Source organism: Oncorhynchus mykiss, chromosome 23 (genome assembly GCF_013265735.2).
Source record: "Oncorhynchus mykiss isolate Arlee chromosome 23, USDA_OmykA_1.1, whole genome shotgun sequence".
NCBI lineage: Eukaryota > Metazoa > Chordata > Actinopteri > Salmoniformes > Salmonidae > Oncorhynchus > Oncorhynchus mykiss.
In genome coordinates, this window is record NC_048587.1 from 34269474 (window position 1) to 34290554 (window position 21081).

At 41.6% G+C, this 21081-nt stretch overlaps 1 protein-coding gene across 32 annotated transcripts in view; it reads right to left on the reverse strand.

The window, feature by feature from the left end:
- kcnma1a (potassium large conductance calcium-activated channel, subfamily M, alpha member 1a) overlaps window positions 1-21081 on the reverse strand; it is a 292474-nt gene that overhangs the window by 92418 nt on the left and 178975 nt on the right. For all 32 annotated transcript variants that reach the window (XM_036960270.1, XM_036960275.1, XM_036960268.1 and 29 more), the window contains exons 4-5: window positions 10854-10947; window positions 9797-9908 (exon numbers count right to left, since the gene is read on the reverse strand). In XM_036960270.1, the coding sequence (XP_036816165.1) occupies window positions 9797-9908; window positions 10854-10947 (206 nt within the window). The remainder of the gene's footprint in view (window positions 1-9796; window positions 9909-10853; window positions 10948-21081) is intronic.

The following is a 21081-nucleotide window of genomic DNA, read 5'->3' on the forward strand; positions in this document are numbered from 1 at the left end:
AATAATCTGTATTTAATCACAAGTGCCGTGCTGTCACTAGCAGATATCAGATGGGTAGACAGTATCTATAGTACACTGGGATAAAGCGGAATGGAGGTTTGTGGATAATAATGGCGCCGGAGGGGATGACTGCCATTTTACGGGCTCCTAACCTAACTTATTTAGTACATAATGTTGCTGCTACCATCTCTGATGACCGAAAATAGTTTCTGGATATCAGAACAGCAATTACTCACCTCGAACTGGACAACATTTTTTTTTTAATGAGTCCAAAGCGAAGGACATACTGCTTCTCCGAGACCAGGCCCAAATCCCCCTTATTCGTGTGAAGAAAAGACGGAAATACAGGGGGTGGAGATCGGGGTGCCTTATTAGAATTAGTCGCCGAGTGTGTAACCAGCCTCTACCATCTGTTTAAAGCATACAAAGCTCTCCCTCGCCCTCCATTTGGCAAATCTGACCATAATTCTATCCTCCTGATTCCTACTTACAAGCAAAAACTAAAGCAGGAAGTACCAGTGACTCTCTCAATACAGAAGAGGTCAGATGATGCGGATGCTAAGCTACAGGACTGTTTTGCTAGCACAGACTGGAATATGTTACGGAATTCATCCAATGGCAATGAGGAGTATACCACCTCAGTCAATGGCTTCATCAATACAGTGCATTTGGAAAGTATTCAGACCCCTTGACATTTTCAACATTTTGTTATGTTACAGCCTTATTTTAAAATGGATTAAATACCAAAATATCCTCAGCAATCTACACAAAATACCCCATAATGACAAAGCGAAAACAGGTTTTTAGTAATGTATGTTGTTACGTTCCTCAGTTTCTGTGTTGTTTTGGGTTTGTATGTGTTTGTATATGTTTCAGGAAATGGCTTCCTGGATTCCCCTAAGCAGCTGATTGGTCGGGCCCATTGCAGATTGGAGCTTTGACCCGCCCTCCCGTCAGGGGATACAGCTGTCTACAATTACAATTACCGACTCCTTCGGCAGCTTTAAAAGCCAGTGTTCCATTGTTGTCCTGTGTTGGTTGTTGTTCAGGGACAGTTTTTGTTATGTATTTTGTAGCCGCTACTTCTGAGGTATGTGTATGACAAAGGACACTGTGTTTGTGATTATTGAAATTGTTCACTTTAAGTTTGTATTATTCTGTTTCATTTGTTCCCAGGGGGGAAGGGGAAGGCACCTTGTAGTGCTTAGGCAAGAGGCCTGTGGGCATACATATACCCGTAGTATGTATCCTGTCTATGGAAACTAGGTAAGACCTGGTCGGACCAACCCCTGTATTTTGGTTAGCGCGCCAGGTTGCGTTAAGGTTAGGTACGTAGTGGGTAGGCAAGTAAGGTAGGAGAGGGGGCTCTTAAACTTAAACTTTCTTTGCTTTGGTTCCGTTCGGCCACATTGCCGTGTTAAGAAAATAAATTCCCAGTAAACGGTAATATTCTCTGCCTCTGTCATCTTTACAATCACATACCTCTTTAACTCCACAAGGAGTTGAGTGTAGCAGGGCGTTGTGTTCCCTCCTGCAAGAGGTGTACATAACATATGCAAATAAAAAACAGAAATACCTTATTTACATACATATTCAGACCCTTTGCTATGAGAATTGAGCTCAGGTGCATCCTGTTTCCATTGATCATCCTTGAGGTGTTTCTACAACTTGGAGTCCACCTGTGGTAAATTCAATTGATTGAACATGATTTGGAAAGACACACACCTGTCTATATAAGGTCCCACAGTTGACACTGCATGTGAGAGCAAAACCCAAGCCATGAGGTTGAAAGAATTGTCCGTAGAGCTCCAAGACAGGATTGTGTCGAGGCACAGACCTCACAACCTCAGACTGGGGCGATGGATCACCTTCCAACCCGACAATGCAGGAATGGCTTCGGGACAAGTTTCTGAAGTGGTACCGGCGCGCCAAGTCTTGGTCCAAAAGGCTCCTTAACAGCTTCTACCCCCAAGCCACAAGACTGCTGAACAATTAATCAAATGGCCACGCAGACTATTTACACTTAACCCCCCCCCCCCCCTTTTGTTTTCTACTCACTGTTATTATTATCTATGCATAGTCACTTTACCCCTACCTACATGTACAAATTACCTCAACTAACCTGTACCCCTGCACATTGACTCGGTACCGGTACCCCCTGTATATAGCCTCGCTATTGTTATTTTATTGTGTTACTTTTTTAACATTTTTAATTACTTTAGTTTATTTAGTAAATATTTTCTTGACTCTATTTCTTGAACTGCATTGTTGGTTAAGGGCTTGTAAGTAAGCATGTCACTGTAAGGTCTACACCTTACAAATACAACTTGATTTGATTTGTATTGACTTCAACTCAGAGCAATAGAGCCATCTGCACTACTGAAGAGTACAGGAGTAAACAAATCGCTCTGGGTAGTTGGAGGAGCCACATCGAATCCGAACTCATGTCAACACTAAGTATTCCCGAAGCTAATGTGCTAACCGTTTCCCTACCAAGGCCATTGGTTCTCGTTGGGCAGGTGACGTAACTGCATGATGGCTACTAGCATATGCTAAATAGCCCGCATCTGCTACACATGCAACAACACTGCATGTAACACAATCCAAATCTGTGGGTATGTGCACTGCCAAGCCCCCTCCCCTCTGTCACGTGACTGACAGTAGAAACACACACTGGAGCCTTTTATCAATCAGCAGCCTAGGGATGACCATGTTACAACACGGATAATACCCTGTCCAGCCAGTAAGGATTATAGCCCCCCCGCACACACTCACACACTAGAGGACTAAGGGGAATGCACAAGCAGATACTTTACTAGAGTCAGTAAGCAGAGCACAAGGCTTCAGAGATCAAAACAGACAGTACACTAATATCACCAACAGAGGGCAGTAGTGATGAGAATATGTCATTTGGCGAGATATGGATGGTACATTGGCTCCAGTAGTCTGTGTGTGGAAGTAATATGGGATATTATGTCATATTGCTTTAATTTTAAAATCGGGGTTGAGCTTTTACAACACTGCCTATATATTCTTATATGAGGGCATTTGCATGTATTTCTTTTTACCCTTGCATTGTATTATAAGGTCTATATACATGTAGTTATTCCTATTTTTCCACAGGACCCTACACTATCAATTCAAAGCTGCCTTACCATCCTCCACAAGCTCTGTTCTTTCTAGAGTGAAGCCCTAGTAGGACTGAAATGACTTGTGTAGATGGGGTGGAAGGGTTGGGGCTCTGGGGCTAACAGCAAGCTAACATCTTTCAAAGCACTAATCAGAGGAGGCTGGTGAGGGGAAGACGGTTCACAAATAATTAATGGATGTGTTTGAGACCATTCCAATAATTCCGTTCCAGCCATTACTATGAGCCAGTCCTCCCCATTTAAAGTGCCACCAGCCACCACTACAGCTAATCAACACCACTAGCCTGGCTATGGCCCTCTCTCTCATGGGAGGGACACCCACTTCAAGTCATTTAAGAAGATGGTGTCTTATTTCCAGGAGGAACACTGCATGTCCTTTTTATATTAGCCACACGTTTCTCTACCCTCTTAATTAACGGCCAAATTGCAAAATGGGAATGAACATTACTGTGAAATGAGAAATACATAGAGTAGGATAGATGGAGAACTGTCTCCTGTGGCTCAGTTGGTAGAGCAACACCAGCGTTGTGGGTTTGATTCCCACGGGTACCAGTGTGAAAATAATTAACATTTAAGCACTCACTACTGTAAGTCGGTCTGGATAGGAGTGTCTGCTAAATGACTAAATGTCAAATGTTGAATAGAGCAGAGCTACTGCAGTGCAGAACCTCTTAATTTTATTTTCAGTAATGGAGTCCAGTGGTTCTCCTGTTAGAGAAAACCACTGGAAGTTTCTCAGGCAGTTCCATGAGAACAACTGGTAGTGTGTGTGTGTGTGTGTGTGTGTGTGTGTGTGTGTGTGCGCGCGTGTGTGCGTGCGTGCGTGCGTCATAGCTTTTAGTCACACAGAGAGAGAAAACTGAATGAGTCCACAGGGATTGATGTAAAACTGTTAACACCGTCATTGTTTGCCTCTCAAACAGACGACAAAACAGAATTAGTGAGATGGAAATAGTCTTGATGGACATCAAGACAAAGACAAATCACTGATTATGGATCCATCTCTATTGATTACAGTGAAGCCATTACAATTCTGTCAACTTGCCTTGCCACTGGATCTCAACTCAATAGAGATTGACATGGGGGACATGTGAGGACATTATACATGTCACTCAGTCACCAACCACTGGACGGATTATTCATGCATGTTGGATCTAGAGTCTGATGTAAAATCTACCTGATAACACCTCTACAGTACCAGATCTATCATTAGACTTTCTATCTATACAGTCATTGGATTCTGTCCTGTCGTCAATCATTGTCATGTTGCTATAATTTGACATGTTTCTTATTTCCTGGAAACCTTTGATTTGTGTCCAATACCAGCTCATCCTAATAATAACCTGGCCGAATACATTTACATTGTCATTTTAGTTATTTAGCAGACGCTCTTATCCAGAGCGACTTACAGTTGGTGTATTCATCTTAAGACAGCTAGGTGGGACAACCTCATATCACAGGCATAGAAAGTACATTTTTAATGCAGCTATCAATAGGATCAGAACTAGAAGGGGGGGTCAAGTGCAAGTGGTGGTTAACATGTTGTTTGTTTTTTGTTTTTTTGGGGGGTGGGGGTTGTGGTGAGGAGAAGGATTATTTAAGATACTGTTTCAGATGTTTTCGGAAGATGGGTAGTACCCTGCCTAATACCCTGTCCTCAGCTAATAGTACCCCCTGTGATATCAACCAGTTGATAGAGAGTCCGGCCTATGTGTTATGGCACAATAGCACAGTGTAGGCCAATCACACACACACACACACACACACACACACTATGTCACAGTATATTGTAGTGTGGACCCAGTCAATGGATCGCTGGGACAGTAATATCTGTTGCTACGTAATGTGACATACACAAATATGCATGGTCATTTTTTAAATGTTTTATTTAGTTTGTTATTTTATGGAGCCATCCCTTGTATAATTTTGTAGGCCTCCCAGGTCCTGTATTTGCATTGAAAGTAATGTATATAATTGCTGCCGCTAGGGGGAGCTGTGATGTCAATGGGGAGCGTTAGTGGGCCCGTGAGGTCTTGGATGTTGCTTCTTCAATATTGGGAAATGCCTAATACTGAACTATCTTATCTCCATCTCATCATTCCACTCTGTTAATTCAGGTATGTAATGCGCAAAAGTGCAATATGACTCATGAAATATTGAGATAACATGGTTAACTACATAGTCCATGAGTTTGGTAATGTTTGAAGGCAATTGAAGGAAATTTAACTGAGTGAAAAACTGGTTGGTATTTTCCACATTATAAGTAATGGGCGTTTGCTAGGTTGCTAATGGTTATACGTAAGAAAAGGGAATACGACTTTTTCAACAAGGTTTTTAGCTCATATTTGTTTTATTTCCAATGAACAAAGGCTCAGTTTACTTCAGGAAATATATGTAAATATGCAATGTGACTATAAAATGTGTTAAGTGTTTATTTGTAAGAAAATAGCATTGAACAGTTTACTAGCATTATGCTAACCGAATTTAGCTTTGCGCTAGCTAACTCGAGGCTATTGGGTTTCAGCTTGTTAAATCATATGTTGATGGTTTAGAATGTAATGGTTGTAGCATTGTTTAGCACAGCCTCCAGTCATTTGTAGCTTTATGGAAATTGACACTGCTAGTACAGTGAGCTAGGTATAATGTAATGTAGCCTCTTATGGTACAATTTGATGGTTTTACATGCCAAATAGCTTTTATTGCTAGATGCTAAATACTACTGATTGAATAGCCTCAGATTATATGCAGTATTAATTTAGCTATAGCAAGAGGTGAAAGGTGAATGCGTAACGTAAACTCACACATCGCCGTGGTCCGTACAATTGCCCTTATTTTAGCGCCCCAAAAACGTAATACTTCCAGATTAACTGTAATGTCAATACCATTGTAAAGCACAATTTCTCCCCTTTCCATCAGAATCAATTACATGACCTAAACACTGCCCGTTTCTGCATAATTCAAGCAGGCAATGAGCCCCGTCGGGTATTTTTTTAAATGGCGGGTGGGGAAGCGAAACTAATGCGTGATAGTGAGAAGGAGAGATGTCGGGTGGTAAAATTGCTTTTTTTTCACTCGATCTGTCCAACTTATCACCTTATCGCCTCTAAAATGTAAATAAAACACTATAAAGAGTTTATATAATGTGTCATTACATACCTATTTGAAGGTTTGTGTCGAATTTGAATCGGGGTTTTAGGGCGGTGCTTAAGTGATCTTAGAAGTAAACAGCAGCTTTGAGAATGATGATCGCATGCAATGATGACGCAAAAAATGACTAGGTATCCCCCCTTACCCCCGTCACTGTCCATTTCTTGTTTCTAAATGATGAGAGAAGTGCTACACCTGGTGGAAAGAGATTGTAAGACAGAAATAGTTGCTTTATGCGTGCTGTACGTTACGACATGTACGTCCCGATGTAACGGAGGGTCCGTTTTTTAAAACTTTTCTCCAATACTATAGAGCCATTACCATGTCGATCAACGCTTGAATAGAAACATAGTTCACACCCCCGATATTGAAGGCAACACAGTCGCTATAGTCCCATTAGTTTTCTTTGTAGCCTCGTTTGAATGTCGCGGTTACGCACATTTGTACGGAATGGGGTGAGTTTACGTTAGATGTATGGAGACTTTTGGGGGGGGGGACTTGAGACCTTAATTTTTGATACACAAAATGGAATGTGAAAAGACTTAATACTAGTATGCAGTTGTAATGTATAATTGATTTTGCCTAAATAAAAAAAGTTTCACAAACTTGGAGTATGCCTAATACTGAATCCTACTAACTTTTCTCCATCTCATCATACCACCCTGTTAATTCAGGTCAATTATCTGCTGACTACGTCTCAGTCCGAGGCATGTAACAGTAACACACCCTTAAAACACACAATCTCACAGCAATAAACACACATGCAATACACGCTAGTGCAAACACACATTCTATTTCACACGTGGTGTGTGTGTGGGACCGTATAAAATCAGATGACCCTAAAATACACTATCTGACGCACAGAAAGCGTCATTCCGCCTCTATGCAAACACAAACACAGTGTGACGCGAGTGGGCTTTTCGAGGGTGTATTCTTCTGTGCTATCTGACACATTCTCAGTGGTAAAATTATATATTTTTTCATCTCACTGGCTTCCCCAGTATGAATAGATGATAGATAAATAAATACATAATTTATGAATGCATATTCATGGTGAGTAAAGGGAAATCTAGGCCATCTCAAAACAATGGCTTTCCTCCCAGTTGCCTTTTCAAATACCTCCAGAAATAGGGGGCTGGTTAGACCCAGATAGTAGGACTCACGATTCACTGCCGAGGAGAGCCTCCTCCCAGTAAACAATCTGGTTACTTCTGCATTCCAAGACCGTTAGTAGGGACCTTCTCAGAAAGTTAAAATTGCAACTTCTTGTTTATTTCTCAAAACAATGTTTTTTTTCTCCAAATATTTCTGAATAAAATTGCCAACTTCACCAACATGTTTACCAAATTGGTATTCCATTGTAACCTTCCCTGATGTCACAGGAACGTTCACTGTTGGCTTTTTTTTACATCAGACTACAGATTTAATTAGTGGCAATGCAAAGAATGGATAATTATTAAATCCAATCTGTCATAGACCACCATTTCAACCTTTTTCATCATTCTACAGCTAGTTAACACTAAAAATAGCATCACCACGCTACTACTGCATAGCCTACTGAGAAAAATAGGCCATGACACAATCCAGACCATTGTATGTTTCCCAGGCTGCACCTATTGTTAAATGTGGAGGACACTGCACAGAGCAGGTCCAATAGATGTCAATTTAGAGGTGTCGTGAATCGGAATGGACGATTAATTAGGGCCGATTTGAAATTTTCATAACAATCGGAAATCGGTATTTTTGGAGGCTGATTTTTATTTAACGAGGCAAGTCAGTTAAGAACACATTCTTATTTTCAATGACGGACTAGGAAAGATGGGTTAACTGCCTTGTTCAGGGGCAGAACGACAGATTTTAACTTGTCAGCTCAGGGATTCAACCTTGCAACCTTACGGTTAACTAGTCCAACGCTCTAACCACCTGCCTCACGAGGAGCCTGCCTGTTACGCGAATGCAGTAAGAAGCCAAGGTAAGTTGCTAGCTAGGATTAAGCTTATCTTATAAAAAACAATCAATCATAATCACTAGTTATAACTACACATGGTTGATGATATTACTAGTTTATCTAGCGTGTCCTGTGTTGCATATAATCGATGCGGTGCGCATTCGCGAAAAAGGACTGTCGTTGCTCCAACGTGTACCTAACCATAAACATTAATGCCTTTCTTAAAATCAATACACAGAAGTACATATTTTTAAACCTACATATTAATGCTAAAAGAAAGGTTAGCAGGCAATATTAACCAGGTGAAATTGTGTCAGTTCTCTTGCGTTCATTGCACGCAGAGTCAGGGTATATGCAACAGTTTGGGCCGCCTGGCTCATTGCAAACTAATTTGCCAGAATTTTACGTAATTATGACATTACATTGAAGGTTGTACAATGTAACAGCAATATTTAGACTTAGAGATGCCATCCGTTAGATAAAATACGTAACGGTTCCGTATTTCACTGAAATAATAAACGTTTTGTTTTGGAAATTATAGTTTCCAGATTCGACCATATTAATGACCTAAGGCTCGTGTTATTATGTTATAATTAAGTCTATGATTTGATAGAGCAGTCTGACTGAGCGATGGTAGGCACCAGCAGGCTCGTAAGCATTCATTCAAACAGCACTTTCGTGCATTTTGCCAGCAGCTCTTCGCAATGCTTCAAGCATTGAGCTGTTTATGACTTCAAGCCTATCAACTCCCGAGATTAGGCTGGTGTAACCGATGTGAAATGGCTAGCTAGTTAGCGGGGTGCGCGCTAATAGCATTTCAAACGTCACTCGCTCTGAGACTTGGAGTAGTTGTTCCCCTTGCTCTGCATGGATAACGCTGCTTCGAGGGTGGCTGTTGTCGATGTGTTCCTGGTTCGAACCCAGGTAGCGGCAAGGAGAGGGACGGAAGCTATACTGTTATACTGGTAATACTAAAGTGCCTATAAGAACTTCCAATAGTCAAAGGTATATGAAATACAAATGGTATAGAGAGAAATAGTCCTATAATTCCTATAATAACTACAACCTAAAACTTCTTACCTGGGAATATTGAAGACTCATGTTAAAAGGAACCACCAGCTTTCATATGTTCCCATGTTCTGAGCAAGGAACTTAAATGTTAGCTTTCTTACATGGCACATATTGCACTTTTACTTTCTTCTCCAACACTTTGTTTTTGCATTATTTAAACCAAATTGAACATGTTTCATTGATGTATTATATTAAGTTAAAATTTGTGTTCATTCAGTATTGTTGTAATTGTCATTATTACAAATACATTTAAAAAATATTAATTGGCCGATTAATCGGTATCGACTTTTTTTTGGGCCTCCAATAATCGGTATCTGCGTTGAAAAATCATAATCGGTTGACCTCTAGTCATGACACCATATACAAGGTACAATACTTCACCACAGAAAGACTTCTGTCACACTGCTCTAAGTCACTGAGTCATTGTAGAGAGATGGAGAGAAATATAGAGAGAGGGAGAGTGAAAAAGGTCAATTCTTACCCAGCCAGCTCCTATTCAAGTAGACCGATACGAAGACAGGAGGAACAGTGAAGAAGTCTACCACTGAGTTGACCTCCAGCCAGAACCACAGCTTATCATTGGCTGCTATGAACTGAAGAAGAAATAGAACGGTAACACCTCACTTAAAGCCTGGAAAACACAAAGAAGACTACACTCTAAGGTCATTTCAAAAGCTACTTTATGTCAAATGTGACATTAGGACTCTTCAATAAATAAACTCTGCTTTATGTTTTCTTTCCTTGCTTACTTCATAGTATCGCAATACTGGTATTGTGACAACCCTAATTGATGCAGTTATAATGTATCATAAGACTTATCTTTGTTTGCTATGAACTGAGGGGAGACATAGACGTAACAATTCATGTTGGTAAAACGTTCCCTTAAGTCCATGCTGCAGGTTGAATTTGTTACCAACATGAATTCTTGCTTCTATATCTCGCCTCAGTTCACAGTACAATGACTTATGATGCAATTATAATGCATTAAAACAGTTATCATGCGCATGTATGACCGCTTTGTAATGCGCTATTATCGTCTTATAAAGATCACGACTATGAAAAAAATGGCAAGTCTATCTAATCCTCTTATTATATAGAGTTCATGCATAGTTCATGTTTTATTTTTAACCTTATCAATATAGCAACATAATACATGCATTTTCATATACTGTATCTAAAGAGTACCTTGGACTCTAACATACTGAACTAAAGTTGCCACTAGAACAGTTCAGTTCTATAAAACATAACGACCAGGCTAGGGCCAACCCGCTTGATCAGTTTCCCAGCATCGTCCCCTGACATACAGCATGTTGTTTGTGAATAGATCTTAGTCAGTGATGTGATTCATGTGGAGTCGTGACTGCCATAAGCAGCTTAGGACTTTATTTATTCATTGAGGGTTTCAGGCAGGCTTTTTCTCCAATGGAACGCTGGCTTTGGGAGAACACCAAGTCAGTATTATGACAATAGATCTCCTGCCTTTAGAGAGAGGTAGGTGTGTGTGTGTGTGTGTGTTTTAATAGGGCTTTAGTACATACCCGCAGCCCAAAGTAGAGGAGGAAGAAGACATTGAAGAACATGTCGATCTGTAACGTGAAATCTTTGTAGAAATTCTGACAGGATTCTATGGGACTGTGAAAGAGAGAGGAAGGGAAGAAATCGTCACATTAATAGACATACTCTATTACTATAATATGTCACATTATTAGACATACTCTATTACAATAATATATGTCACATTAATAGGCATACTCTATTACATGTCACATTAATAGACATACTCTATCACAATAATATATATATATCACATTAATAGACATACTCTATTACAATAATATATGTCACAGTTTGGGGTACCACACATAGCCAGTGGATTTCAAATGGTGCAAACAGTAGAAACCTGCCCACTACTGTGTATTCCCAAGTGTTCACAGAACACAGGAATCATTAACAAGTCTTTACACATCTTTATTCAACCCACTGGGGCAATTAGTTTCAGGACTGCTGTGAATCAGACAACAGACAACAACAGAACAGACCGAACAGTGTGCGGGTATTGACAATAAAACAAGTTGTGGCTTATGTCAATGGCAAAAAAAAAATAAAAGCCTGCAACAAAACCCATGTGTGTAGATTGTCCTGTCTTCCCTTTAGTGTACATATCCCATAAAGAAGGTACATGGCTCTTTGCAATCAGCAAGGTGGTACAGTATAGTATAGTAGCTAGCCTAGTTAGCTAGCTAGCATGCTGCTTCCTCTCTCCTCAGGAGAGCCAAACAATGAATAATGAGGAATAATCCATCTCATCGTTCACATAATCCATCTTTATGTTTATATTATGATTAACCATTAAGGAAGTGGATGCTTTAAATAAAGCAATAGTAGCCAAAATGCCACTAAATTCTTCATTGTGGTAGAACAGCGTTTTTTTCATGGAACATTTGACATCAAATTCGCCACAGTGGTTGTGAGGAGCAGATATTAATATTCATTATGGGAGTTGATTGCCTATGGGAATGTATAGGCTCATTTAGACAGTCAACAGTGAAGGATGGCCTCTCCTCACAGCAAAACGAATGGCTTTAAGTAGGTGTATAGAGAGGCTCAGTGGGAGAGGGTGAATGGGGTTTGAATGGTTCCCAGGGGTGGAAGACAGAGAGAGAGAGCAGTATGATCATCATCCTCTACTTAACATAAAACATCTTAATGGGGGGTGATCCATCAGAGAAGATGACAAGTTATAACCATGAGAGAAATGTGTGAGGAATTGTTATCACATGAGAGCAAAGACGGCTTTTTCTGATAGCTGGGTGATTTCGGATTAAGTTAAGAACTGTAGGCCTGAAATGGAACAGTCTTTATCATGGCATGAATCTTGGCATGTGGCCCAACAGATTCAAATCTATGTGTATATATGGATGAAGGGTTAAAATAGCCCCTGAATTATATTATTTGGTTAAAATATATTACTTTCTCCCAGATGGCCACCCAGATTAATAAGCACCTCTCCGCACCTCTATGGTTCAGAGGGGTTGGGTTAAATGCGGAAGACACATTTCAGTTAAATGCATTCAGTTGTACAACTGACTAGGTATCCCCCTTTCCCAGTCAGTGGACGGAGGTTAATATGTCTGACCCCTCAGTGGAATTGCCATTGATCTAGCCTGAATACTCTATTTACACAGTTCTAACCCTCCGATCTCCTATAAAACTAACAGTGATGTGAAAACAAACCCTGTTATGAATCATACAGCCAATCCATAAATACTTTGTGCTGGGTTGATTAAATGTCAATATCCATTTGGTCCATGTTGTGGGTTTGCTGGTGTATGGTCTGTAAGCCCCCTGTCCATCTACAGATTGGACCGTACTGGGCTGAGACATTCACAGATCAAACCAAAAAACAACTGTATTAGCGAGTGTGTGTGTATATGTACTGTATATGTAGTGCTTAATTTGAGCCGGATCAGGAACTAGCACCTCTCTGTTTTGGACGGTTTCGTTCCGGAACCTATGTGGCCACATCTGGTACCTCTCGTGGCATGAAAAAATTATTTTCACTTTTTGCAATGTACAAATTCTAATAAACGCGATAAAAGTTCATTCGAGTTGCCTTTTCGTTAATTCTCCTGTATCTCTCACCGAACTAAAATGAGATTCACGTTCTATGATCTCTCTCCCTCTATCTGCTCTGATCGACATGAGTCTGCACCCCTCACCTCTCCAGTATTGCATTTCCTTATAGAATCATAACCACACAAAGGGTTCTGGAGGAGCTGCACCAACCCTGATAAGTTGAAATAAATTTGCCAAAATTATAGTTACCGCTATCTGTTCTGAAAGTAATTAAATACATTAGAATAGTCTACTACACCACGAGAAAGCAAAATCATTTGCCACAGAGGATAAATAGCTTCTTTTAAAAATAGCTTGGCTGTGGAATGTAGCCCAATAACAAGGCATAGCCTACAGTTGGGAACATGCTGCCAATCTGTCAGTGAATGCATACAAAACTGGCCTTTTGCAATATTTCAAAACTGGCCTTTTGCAATATTATTGTGGGAAAACACAGGTTGGAAAGCAAATGACTCTAATTTGTCTGCTGTAATCTGTCGGCTGTAGGCTACCAAAATCTTTTATCAACGTGAAATATTGTTTTACACAGTAAAACAAGAGAGAGAGAGAGAGAGAGAGAGAGAGAGAGAGAGAGGCTTTTGGCACGAAATAATCGGTCATCACCAGAGAGTGAGTTGTGCATCGTTGGGTGAGTCCTTGTGAAGACTTACAGAAAACGTTTGACCTCTGTCATTGCCAACAAAGGGTATATAACAAAGTATTGAGATAAACTTTTGTTATTGACCAAATACTTATTTTCCATCATAATTTGAAAATAAATTCATTAAAAATCATACAATGTGATTTTCTGGATTTCTTTTCTCATTTTGTCTGTGTACCTATGATGAAAATTACAGGCCTCTCTCATCTTTTTAAGTGGGAGAACTTGCACAATTGATGGCTGACTAAATACTTTTTTTGCCCCACTGTATGTCTTCACACACCAAGGTCATTTTTATTGATCTCAGATTCTCAGTTTGTCAGTGTCAAAGTAGCCTGTCATTTCCATAATTTGTGCGGTATTATGGTGATTTCAAGATAACTGGGAATTCTGAAAAAAAAAACAAGGTCGAATCATGACTCAGTGATCTTCAAGTCGGGAAGTCGGAGCTCTAGAAAGAGGCCTGAGTTCCCGACTTGGAATTCAGAGTTGGATGACCGTTCAAAACTAATATTCACCGTAGTCTGAGCTCGTTTTTTCCCGATTTCCCAGTTGACTTAAACGCATTATGGCAAAGTCTCCAGTCATGTAAGATGATGTAGAAACGGCATGAAATCCATTTATAAAAGGCCAACATTTTCCCGGACCCTAGGCCACAAAAAATGTTTCTCACGTGTGCAACTCCTGTAAGGGCCTCTACTCTATGGCTCTGTCGTTACACAAATGCGATGGTATGCATGCAAAGCTTTATAGTGGCCTAGGGTCCAGGAAAATGTTGGTCTTTTATGAACTAATTTCATGCAATTCTACGTCATTGTACCTCTCTCGTGCTCACATTTTGTTCCGGCTCGTCCCGATTTACTAGTTAAGCACTGTGCATGTGTATGTGTGTGTGCACGCTTACGTTTGTCTGTTAACATTGCTCCCCATGCGACACACACTCAAAAGCCTAGCAGTCTTTCCTATTGGTCCCTAATGCTTCCAGTGAAATCCTTTAGCTGTCTACCACCCTCCTCGTCTCTTATCATCAACATCATCAGCATCATCATCACAGCCTAGCAACCCAGGCAGATGCTTCGTTCTACAGAGCACACAGAGTTAAAATAACATTTAGCTACCCATGTGGCGGGCACGGTGGCACATTCCTTCCAGTGAAACTGTGCCGTCATTCTGGCTCAACACTGACCCGTTTGTCATGTGACCCGAAGGCTTTTCAAGGAAGTGTTAAGGACAGACCCCTTGATGTCTGGGAGCTAGGTTGTTTTATACAGGATCTGGAAATAGATAGGCCTGGCAAACCAAGTTACTTTACAAAGACAGAGTCAGCAATAACAACAACACCCCTCCCTCCCCATCATTCTAGAAACTGTCTGGGCATTGTGGAGCCAGATTTACAGGTTAGGTGAACCAAACACTGAGATGGCAATTTCAGCACCTGAAATAGAGAGATAGGATTGTGACGCAGAATTACTGGGGTACCAAAATATGTGTATATGCCACATTGAGAGCAGAAAGACAAAGGCCTGATCCCGGGCCTCAACGTCACATCACACCCTCACAATCACATGGGATCCAGCAGGCCACATGTTGTTGTTTGGCCTGGGGGGCACTGCTGGACAGAGGGAGAGAGAGAGAGAAAGAGAGGGGAGCTAGAGGGAGAGAATGAGGGTAGAAGTAGAGAAGGATAGAGATGTAGAGAAGGAGAGAGGAGAGAGAGGTAGAGGAGGAGAGAGCTAGAGAAGGAGAGAGGAGAGAGAGCTAGAGAAGGAGAGAGGAGAGAGAGCTAGAGAAGGAGAGCGAGGTATAAAAGGAGAGAGGACAGAGAAGGAGAGAAAGAAAGAAAAGAGAAAGGTAGAGAAGGAGAGAGAGGTAGAGAAGGAGAGAGAGGTAGAGAAGGAGAGAGAGGTAGAGAAGGAGAGAGAGGTAAAGAAGGAGAGAGAGGTAAAGAAGGAGAGAGAGGTAGAGAAGGAGAGAGAGGTAAAGAAGGAGAGAGTGGTAGAGAAGGAGAGAGTGGTAGGGAAGGAGAGAGAGAAAGAGGTAGAGATAGAGAGAGCGAGAGAGGGACACAGACAGACAGACATGTGAAAGAGAGGGGGGAGAGAGAGCAGAGAGTGAGGAGAAGGGAGAGAGAGGGACAGTGCTCGCATGGGAATTGGGACAATTTGTCTTCTTCCTCTAGCAGGGCCTTATATAGCACACAGCACAGGGCTGCTTCTAGGCCATGTGGAAATTGCCTGAAGATGTGGGTGCCTCAGGATTGAACTCTGGTCAGCTTGTGTTTGAGTTGGAGGGTAGTTAGTTGTAGAGATTGTGTCTGGATTTTACATGAAGCAGCTCCAGCTCCTTGGTAGCACCCTCCAATCACATGGGATCCAGCAGGCCACATGCCGTCATTTGGCCTGGTAGAAAATAGTTATTACATCTGCAGCCTCCTCCTAAAGCCTGGAGCTTGGTCAGGTGGGCACTTCTGGACAGACAGACAGAGAGAGAGATATGTGAGAGAGGGGAGAGAGAGCAAGAGAGTGAGCGAAGGAGAGAGCGAGAAAAACAGAGAAAGAGAGGGAAAGAAGGAGAGAGATTGAGAAAGAGAGACGGAGAGGGAAAGAGAGAGTGAAAGAGCAAGAGAGAGCAAGATAAAGCAAGAGAGAGAGCAAGAGAGAGAAGGAGGGGGGAGACCGACATATGTGCAAGAGAGGGGGGAGAGCGAGGAGAGAGAGCAGAGAGAGCGAGAGTGAATGAGAGTGAGAAGGAGAAGGGAGAGAGAGGGACAGTGCTCCCATGGGCATTGGGACAATTTGTCTTCTTCCTCTAGCAGGGCCTTATATAGCACACAGCACAGGGCTGCTTCTAGGCCATGTGGAAATTGCCTGAAGCAGCGGGTGCTCCGGGTTGAACTCTGGTCAGCTTGTGTATGAGTTGGAGGGTAGTTAATTGTAGAGAGTGTGTCTGGATTTTACATGAAGTAGCTCCAGCTCCTTGGTAGAGAAGCTGCAAGCTCGGAGGATATACCGCAATATCGACACACACAAACACAAACACATACTTGCTAGTACCTACAGAGAAATACAATATTTTCTGCTCATACAAGCAAATACAAATGCACACGAAAAAAACTCCCCCCCCCCCCCACCCCCACCACCACACACAGTGGTGGGAATAGAGAAGAGCGTGGTGGCCCTGCGGCTGCAGAACGGAGGTCTATTTCAGGACAGGAATGTTTCCTCACGTTAACCTCCTCTGACTAGACATTAGGCTTGGGGAAGCTCACAGAGGTAGAAACCAGCCTACAGGGGAGGAACAGGGAACGGATGAACACAAACAATAACCCAGTAACACCTTCAGTCTGCACAGCAGATCCCAGTCGTGTGTGTGTGTGTGTGTGTGTGTGTGTTAGCCTGCTGCCGACCTTGGCTGTCTCCTCCAGGCACAGCAAGGAACAGAGAAAACAATAACAACAGACTCCATGGTTTACTGCTGGTATACTGATTTACTACTGGCATACTGGTTTACTACTGGTATACTGGTTTAGTACTGGTATACTGGTTTAGTACTGGAATACTGGTTTACTACTGGTATACTGGTTTAGTACTGGTATACTGGTTTAGTACTGGTTTAGTACTGGAATACTGGTTTACTACTGGTATACTGGTTTAGTACTGGTATACTGGTTTAGTACTGGCATACTGGTTTAGTACTGGCATACTGGTTTAGTACTGGCATACTGGTTTACTACTGGTATACTGGTTTACTACTGGTATACTGGTTTACTACTGGTATACTGGTTTAGTACTGGCATACTGGTTTACTACTGGCATACTGGTTTAGTACTGGCATACTGGTTTACTACTGGTATACTGGTTTACTACTGGAATACTGGTTTACTACTGGTATACTGGTTTAGTACTGGCATACTGGTTTAGTACTGGCATACTGGTTTACTACTGGTATACTGGTTTACTACTGGTATACTGGTTTACTACTGGTATACTGGTTTAGTACTGGTATACTACTGGTATACTGGTTTACTACTGGTATACTGTTTACTACTGTACAGTCTGTCATGTCTTCTCATAGCTGTTTAACTGAACTACTGGAATAATGTACATGGGGATGGTCAATGGAACCATACACTGTCAAAGTATATGTGGCTGTGTATCAAGAGAGCCTGGCATAAAAATATATTTAAAAAATGATAACCGAAAGCAAATGTTGTCTTTATAAAGTCTCAGGGAAGGATTGCTGCCTGCTGAAGCAGTGTTACTTAGAACTACAGTGAAGGCATTATCTGACTACTGTGTGGTAAAAACATCCATCATCCGGTCTGTTTCCTCTGTGTGTGTGTGTCCGCGTATGTGAACACGTGTGTGCATGCATCTGCTGCGCATGTTTTCTGAGCATGTGTGACCTTTGAGTGTGTATGTGTGAACCCATCTGCTGCGCATGCACTGTGTGTGTGTGGAGGAGATGAAAGAAGGCCATGTTAGTACATCAATGATTGATTTAAGTCAAGGCACCATCACTAAAATAAGACTGATTTAGCACCTGCAAGGCACCATCACTAAAATAAGACTGATTTAGCACCTGCACGGCACCATCACTAAAATAAGACTGATTTAGCACCTGCAAAGTACCATCACTAAAATAAGACTGATTTAGCACCTGCAAGGCACCATCACTAAAATAAGACTGATTTAGCACCTGCAAGGCACCATCACTAAAATAAGACTGATTTAGCACCTGCAAGGCACCATCACTAAAATAAGACTGATTTAGCACCTGCAAGGCACCATCACTAAAATAAGACTGATTTAGCACCTGCAAGGCAACATCACTAAAATAAGACTGATTTAGCACCTGCAAGGCACCATCACTAAAATAAGACTGATTTAGCACCTGCAAGGCACCATCACTAAAATAAGACTGATTTAGCACCTGCAAGGCACCATCACTAAAATAAGACTGATTTAGCACCTGCACGGCACCATCACTAAAATTAGACTGATTTAGCACCTGCAAAGTACCATCACTAAAATAAGACTGATTTAGCACCTGCAAGGCACCATCACTAAAATAAGACTGATTTAGCACCTGCAAGGCACCATCACTAAAATAAGACTGATTTAGCACCTGCAAGGCACCATCACTAAAATAAGACTGATTTAGCACCTGCAAGGCACCATCACTAAAATAAGACTGATTTAGCACCTGCAAGGCACCATCACTAAAATAAGACTGATTTAGCACCTGCACGGCACCATCACTAAAATAAGACTGATTTAGCACCTGCAAAGTACCATCACTAAAATAAGACTGATTTAGCACCTGCAAGGCACCATCACTAAAATAAGACTGATTTAGCACCTGCAAGGGCATCGGACAAATACAACTTCCTCAGGGAGTCTAAAAACAACTAGTCCTTTTTCATTTCCCCTAGGTACACTCTGCACAGACGTCACTCACCGCAACACACACACACACACACACACAGTCTATTGTAGTGCGGACCCCGTATATGTAGTATAGATTAACGGGGAAAAGCACACAACCTGCCATCACACCCCCTAACAGTTATTACGTGATAAAAGCCTCCATGCTTATATAAATGCTAATACAACGACAGGCCTTTCCTTATCAATCTGCCCATTGATTCAACTAACATCGTCCTCAACTTACAATAACTCCAAGCTGCTCTGTCTGGGTGGTGTTCTAGCAGTCAAACTGTTTTACCTCGTTGAATGAACTGACTTCAAGTTGCTCTGGATTAGCTAAATGACCAAAATGGAAATGGAAGAGTTAACATGCAGTGGTTACATGCAGACCATTCCCCTGGAGGATTATAGTATAGATAGGGATCATTTGTCATGGTTTTAGTTCTGATAAGGAACCATCAGTGCTGTCTGGGTTTTGTGACAGGGGGGACATATGTGCATGTGGCACGACCATTTCCTCCACGTGAATAATGGAGGAGATGGATAGACTCTCCAGCTGCTATATAGGAGATGGATGACAGACTGTGTTTAGACCATGCAGAGATGGGGTGAGTGTGTTCGCGTTGGTGCGTTCGTGGTTGTACAGGCTAGGGGGGGGGAACTAGTCAATCACTAGTACTGATTCCCAGCTAGGAGTTAAATGCCTTTTCCTTCCTCTCCCAAGCTGGAAGAAAACAAGTTTCAATCACAATCCAACTGTGCTACTGATCAACTGGAAACATATAGGCTAACGCTGCATTCATTTCTGCAGTGGAAATTATTTTTCTGAAGCTCTGTTATTTTGTGATGCCCTGTTGTTTTGTGTAGCTCTGTTTTGTGTAGCCCTGTTGTTTTGTGTAGCCATGTTGTTTTGTGTAGCCATGTTGTTTTGTGAAGCCCTGTTGTTTTGTGAAGCCCTGTTGTTTTGTGAAGCCCTGTTGTTTTGTGAAGCCCTGTTGTTTTGTGAAGCCCTGTTGTTTTGTGAAGCCCTGTTGTTTTGTGTAGCCTTGTTGTTTTGTGTAGCCCTGTTGTTTTGTGAAGCCCTGTTGTTTTGTGAAGCCCTGTTGTTTTGTGAAGCCCTGTTGTTTTGTGAAGCCCTGTTGTTTTGTGAAGCCCTGTTGTTTTGTGAAGCCCTGTTGTTTTGTGTAGCCTTGTTGTTTTGTGTAGCCCTGTTGTTTTGTGAAGCCCTGTTGTTTTGTGAAGCCCTGTTGTTTTGTGAAGCCCTGTTGTTTTGTGAAGCCCTGTTGTTTTGTGTAGCCCTGTTGTTTTGTGAAGCCATGTTGTTTGGTGAAGCCATGTTGTTTTGTGTAGCCATGTTGTTTTGTGTAGCCATGTTGTTTTGTGTAGCCATGTTGTTTTGTGTAGCCATGTTGTTTTGTGAAGCCCTGTTGTTTTGTGTAGCCATGTTGTTTTGTGTAGCCATGTTGTTTTGTGAAGCCCTGCTGTTTTGTGAAGCCTTGTTGTTTTGTGAAGCCCTGTTGTTTGGTGAAGCCATGTTGTTTTGTGTAGCCATGTTGTTTTGTGTAGCCCTGTTGTTTTGTGAAGCCCTGTTGTTTTGTGTAGCCATGTTGTTTTGTGTAGCCATGTTGTTTTGTGAAGCCCTGTTGTTTTGTGTAGCCATGTTGTTTTGTGAAGCCCTGTTTTGTGTAGCCATGTTGTTTTGTGAAGCCCTGTTGTTTTGTGTAGCCATGTTGTTTTGTGAAGCCCTGTTGTTTTGTGTAGCCCTGTTGTTTTGTGTAGTCATGTTGTTTTGTGAAGCCCTGTTGTTTTGTGAAGCCCTGTTGTTTTGTGTAGCCATGTTGTTTTGTGTAGCCATGTTGTTTTGTGTAGCCATGTTGTTTTGTGTAGTCATGTTGTTTTGTGTAGCCATGTTGTTTTGTGTAGCCATGTTGTTTTGTGTAGCCATGTTGTTTTGTGTAGCTATGTTGTTTTGTGTAGCCATGTTGTTTTGTGTAGCCATGTTGTTTTGTGTAGCCATGTTGTTTTGTGTAGCCATGTTGTTTTGTGAAGCCCTGTTGTTTT